The 6234-nt window shown below is 33.6% G+C and overlaps 1 protein-coding gene across 1 annotated transcript; it reads left to right on the forward strand.

Annotated features, from left to right (window-relative positions):
- Positions 2440–5936, forward strand: LOC107625794 (NADH dehydrogenase [ubiquinone] flavoprotein 1, mitochondrial). Its single transcript, XM_016328516.2, has 3 exons — positions 2440–2637; positions 3219–4688; positions 5641–5936. The coding sequence occupies exon 2, from the start codon at positions 3225–3227 to the stop codon at positions 4674–4676; it is 1452 nt and encodes a 483-aa protein (XP_016184002.1). The 5' UTR covers positions 2440–2637; positions 3219–3224; the 3' UTR covers positions 4677–4688; positions 5641–5936.

Below are 6234 nucleotides of genomic sequence, written 5' to 3' on the forward strand. Positions count from 1 at the left end.
ATTTAAATAAGGATCTCAATAAAAAGTAAAACTAAACCTCATTTCAGCATATTTGATTGGTCTATATTGTACAAAACTAAAAACAACACAAGTTGAAAAAAAGGTCACATAAATGAAATTGAAAAAAAATTAAACAAATCTATCATACCTAAGTGTCAAACTAATTTAAGTGTATGACCACTATCTATTAAATGCATGTGGAGTTTAAGTAATAATCATACCCAAATTAACTCTACTTTCAATAATTATTACTAAATCGCTAAACCATTAAACTTTTAATTCACAAACAATGTATATAACTCGTGCATATTTTTTGCCATTTAAAAAAATTATAGTTAGTTTAATTTTGACTATATAAATTGTTTGAAAGATGGCCATTAGCATGAGTTATTTTTTTTTTAATTAGAGCAACCAAAATCAACACAATACATTATATATGTATGCATCATCTCACCACAAAAGAATTATAAAATTATCACAAAGTTTATATCAAAATTCAAAACTATAAACTTTAAATATAGATTAAGTATATGAAAGTATTGAAACAATAATGCATGCATCAGACATTGTATATTTCATGAGCATCAATCACCTTATCATTGAAACAAAAAAATCTTATCAAGATTATCAGAAAATATAGATTAAGTGTATGAAAGCAGAGAAATAATTGTGTGTGTGAATAAATTAGAGGTACTTTCTCATCTATCAACATCATTTCAATGGAGCTAATGGATTTGGGGTCTTTGAATCTCGGTAGTGACCAATGTCTGATCACTCTTACATGAATCCTCCAACATTCTTTTGGCGGTGCAATCATCTCCAACAAATCATGTCGCCTAACTATTTTTTCTCTAGTGACAAAAATAAGAGCAAACGTAAATTCTAGCAAAGCATGCACGGTAAGATTGTAGAACCACACCTCTTAGGCTTTTATAGAATCTAAGAAGAGGTATATTTTCAGGTAAATAATTTTAAAATTGGAGTGCATCCAAAATCACAGATCCTCCATAACCCAAAAGAAGAAAAAATCTGTCTTGATGATTCAAAAAATGAAAAAAGATTTGAGTTGAAAATAAAACACTCATTCTATATCATAAATATTGGCAAATCAAAATGTACAAAGTAAAAAAGAGTATGAAAATAAGATCTAAATCCATGCCTTCCTTGTAGTAGCTCACCTTCATCAATTACACGATCGGAAGCGTCCCGATGCGATGACGATCTGAACGACGACAGCATCAGTAAAAGTCTCTTCTTGTCGGTCCGCTATCTACCTCCTCTGGTCACATTAATATCCCCAATCATCCTCAACTTCCTTGCCGGCACAACCCTATTGTCATCCCGTCACCGTAAGAGCAACCAGTCTTCTCGTCTTCAAAACTCTTATGTCGCCATTCTGAAGTCACCAGTCCAAAGACGCCATTCTCCATCGCTAGCGTCTCTGCTTGCTGAGAGAGAGAAGATAAAAAAAAGTGCTTTGAGTCGGCGGGTTGGAATGGGAATATGGGATACGGGTAGATTCTGGAATTAGCATATTATCAATACTATTAATAGTAAAAAAAGAAATGCACTGTGCATATATAATATTATCAATACTATATAAACCATCTTTGTACTCATTGCATCGTGCGTATATAATATAAAGTGATTTATAAATTACCATTAATTCATATATAATATATATTTAAATTTAATGAATTCAATTAGAATAAACAATAGTCACAAAAAAATTAGAATAAACAATAAATTACTTATTTTATTTTAGACTTTACGAATGAATAAACCAATTAACTAATATAATGAATTACAATTAATGTAGTATAATTAATTAAGCAATATAAATTATAATAAATTACATTGATATTTAAATATCTAATCAAATCAATTAGCTGATATAATTAAGTCATTATAATAAATTATATTGAATGAATTAAAATAATTAAATCGAAAAATACTCTTAAAAATATGCCACATTAGCTTTATCATTAAGTGTAAAAATCTAATTTTTATATAATAAAATAGATATATAGTGATTGATTTTAGTGGTTGATTTTGATGTATACGTAATAATTACTATTATGTTAATTACAACAATTATATTTTTAACAATTTTGTTAGGTGTATACTAAATTTAACTACTAAAATTAGTTACTAATATAAAATACATGTTAGAATAAAATATACATTAAAAATGAGTTAAATAATGTATGTAAACAAATATATAATGATTAATTTTATTGATTAATTTTAATACACAAATATATGGTGATTAATTTTAGTAGTTGATTTTGATATATACGTAATATTTTTATTTTTAATTACTATTTGTTTATGGTATAATTAAACTCATACATTTATGACAAAAGAAACCAAAAAAACTAAAGAGATTATTAAGCTAGGATTTGTCCAAATAATTGATTAATTTTGTTTTTTATATAAGAGCAAAAAGGAAAATGAAGGGTGGGCATGGAATAGGCGTGGCCAAAGAAGAGTCCATAAGAGAGGAAGTGAAAATCACACTATAATCTCACAACAAAGGGATCGAAAAGAAGAAACCCACCCAACAACGACAATTGAACAATCAGAATCACTTCAAATTCATCGGTCTCCGCCAGATCCCACCGCCAACGCCTCCAGGTACGTACGCCACCTTCTTCCATTTACTCATTTCTCACCGCTCATAACGCACCCGTTTCGTTACTTCCAATGTGCCCTACTCTCTCCCTTTAAGGGTTTCTGGGATTTATCCCAAATGTGCTCTTTTTCACTGGGATTCACACAACTTGTGTTCTCGCACTTAAATTTTCTCTCTGTTAGATTAGATATCTGTTTTGGAACCTCGATTGATTTCAAAGTTTTTTTCTTTTTTAATTGGGCACCTTTGTAGCTTCGGTTTTCCATTTCTGGTTATAATTTGGTTGTACTGAGCTTGTGTTTGTGTATGTTAATTGTTGTTTTGTAGATAAACTTGACTTTTCACCCAAATATTGGGAGTTAGAGACCTATTTATTTGGTTATTAAGGCATGGTCTTGCTAATGATTAGTAAATTCCAAATTGGGTCTGACTGCTACTAATTCGTGGTTTTATATTATCTGTATATTGGTTAAGGGCCCAAATATTTTTATTAGCGATCTTGCATTTGATGAAATGTGGTCAAAAGGAAATTTGGTTAGGATAGTTAAATTGAAATCTGGTTTGCAAAACTTGTTTCTGTCAGGCAACCATGAGAGGAATTTTTTCTCTGAAGAGGGCAGCTTTGGCTTCCCGTCATAGCGAGAAGTTGGGTGTCAGTTTCAGATTGCTTAGCACCCAGGCTGCATCAAATGCTAGCACACCACAGCCTCCACCACCACCTCCACCTCCAGAGAAAACCCATTTTGGTGGACTCAAGGATGAGGACAGGATTTTTACCAACTTATATGGGTTGCACGATCCTTTTCTTAAAGGTGCTATGAAGCGGGGTGACTGGTATCGCACCAAAGACCTGGTACTTAAGGGCACTGATTGGATTGTGAATGAAATGAAGAAGTCTGGCCTCCGTGGACGTGGTGGTGCCGGTTTTCCTTCTGGACTAAAATGGTCATTCATGCCAAAAACATCTGATGGACGCCCTTCCTATCTTGTTGTCAATGCTGATGAAAGTGAACCTGGGACTTGCAAAGACAGGGAAATTATGAGGCATGACCCACATAAGTTGCTAGAGGGTTGCTTGATTGCTGGAGTGGGAATGAGGGCTAGTGCTGCTTACATTTATATTCGGGGTGAATATGTAAATGAACGTATAAATCTTGAAAAGGCTAGGAAAGAGGCTTATGCAGCTGGTTTGTTGGGTAAGAATGCTTGCGGCTCAGGCTATGACTTTGATGTTCATATACACTATGGCGCTGGTGCTTATATTTGTGGCGAGGAAACTGCCCTCTTGGAGAGCCTTGAAGGAAAACAAGGTAAACCAAGATTGAAGCCGCCTTTCCCAGCCAATGCAGGATTGTATGGCTGTCCCACAACCGTGACAAATGTGGAAACTGTGGCTGTTTCTCCAACCATCCTTAGGCGTGGGCCAGAATGGTTTGCCAGTTTTGGTAGGAAGAACAACTCTGGGACAAAATTGTTTTGTGTGTCTGGACATGTGAACAAACCTTGCACTGTTGAAGAAGAAATGAGTATACCACTGAAGGAGTTAATAGAGAGACACTGTGGAGGTGTTAGAGGAGGATGGGATAATTTACTTGCAGTAATTCCTGGAGGATCATCTGTTCCCTTGATTCCAAAGAATATCTGTGATGATGTGTTGATGGATTACGATGCATTGAAGGCTGTCCAGACTGGATTGGGAACTGCCGCTGTTATTGTGATGGATAAATCAACTGATGTTGTGGATGCCATTGCAAGGCTTTCTTACTTCTACAAGCATGAGAGCTGTGGGCAGTGTACACCATGCAGGGAGGGAACAGGATGGCTTTGGATGATCATGGAAAGAATGAAAGTTGGGAATGCAAAGCTAGAAGAAATTGATATGCTTCAGGAGGTGACTAAGCAAATTGAAGGACACACCATCTGTGCATTGGGTGATGCTGCCGCATGGCCAGTGCAGGGTCTTATCAGGCATTTTAGGCCAGAACTTGAGAAGAGGATTAGGGAGCGAGCAGAAAGGGAGTTGCTGCAAGCTACCGGTTAGGCGTATGCTAAGGTTGTTGCTTAAATCTTATTTAATCACTTAGTTTCTTTGAAGGAAATGTATTTTCTCCTTTACTAGTTATAATTCTAAATGTCTAGGATTGGAAACAAGAGAAAAACACAAGGGTGAAGGGTTAGGTGTTAAAACTTAAAATTAGGGGTAAAGTTTCATGGATGAGCTTTATGTCTTAAATTGTGGGGTTAGACACAAATAGTTCCCTTAACTGATTAACCATGTTATTTAAGTCTTCTGTTTGTTGTTCTTCTGTATGGAAAGTAATTAGATGAAAGCAAATGCTTGTCAATCTACGGGTTTTCTTTTTCCTTAAATTCCCATTCTATGGTTTCATAATAACACTGCCTATTAAATATCATACAGAACTCAAATGCACCCATTTTTATGCATGGATCCATATTTTCTTTGATTTCAAGGCTTGGATTTCTCATGAGTTGCATGTTGAATGGAAATATCTTTGTTATTTTCTATGGTTAATCTGTTTATCTTTTATTTGCTTAACATTCACTTCTCACCAAAGTGTCCAATAGCCAGTTAGTTGTGGAATGTGGGCTATATCATGATTTCATTCATTTGTTTTTTCTTGCTTTCTATCTTTTAATTTTTTTTTCTTTTTTGGTTATCTTGGATTTCTGTAATTTGCTATGCTAGTGTTTGTAAAAAATTTTCATGTTACACTATAGGAAAACTTTCAAGTGTACCGGTACACTGGTGTTTTAGTAAATTTTAACCGGTGATTTTAATTATAAAAAAAAATATATAATATATATATAATTAAGATCAACGGTTAAAATTTACTCAAACTTCGGTATACTTAAAAGCTTTCCTATACTATAATACTGACATTGGTGAAAGAGTTTCAGCCTTGCTAAGGAATATTTTTTATTATGATGCGCCTATAATGTGTATTTGTGTTTACGTTGACGAATTTTCCTTGTAATATATGTAGGTAAACAATGCTGGTAGATAGCAAAAATTGAAATAAGGCTGTGCATTTTGATTCGGAAATATAGGGCAGCTCAAGTCCTCTGGTTTCATCAACTTTCGTTTACTTTAATGCTGTGGCAGACTTGTTCTTGTGCCAGAAGAGAAAAATGTCTGAGCAAGTATAAAATTTGTTTCCTGAACTTGTGTTGTCATTTGGCACATTTTCATGTAATTTTTTTCAAATAATATATATACACTGTTGTTGACTTTGTTGTTGACTTTGTTAAGCATTTCATGATCATGTTTATTGTTTATCAATGAGTGATGAGCGATATCTTCAGCAAAATCACCGTGCTAAGGTTTTTCTGGGATTTAAATTGTTCCTGTCATTAAACATTTTTGAGATTTGTGTTGATTAATGTTTATATGGAATAAAACTTGATGATAGGAGATTAATAATTTTGAGCTAGACTTCTTATTTTTGGGCTTAAATATCATTAATTTATTATCATTCGGTTGCCTTTGCATTAGGAAAGAGATATAGATTTTGAAATTTTTTTTCGGGTCAATTATAGATTTTGAAGTTGGAAAAAAAAAAAAAAGAAGAGAGAGAGAG

The sequence above is a fragment of the Arachis ipaensis genome, chromosome B01 (genome assembly GCF_000816755.2).
Source record: "Arachis ipaensis cultivar K30076 chromosome B01, Araip1.1, whole genome shotgun sequence".
NCBI lineage: Eukaryota > Viridiplantae > Streptophyta > Magnoliopsida > Fabales > Fabaceae > Arachis > Arachis ipaensis.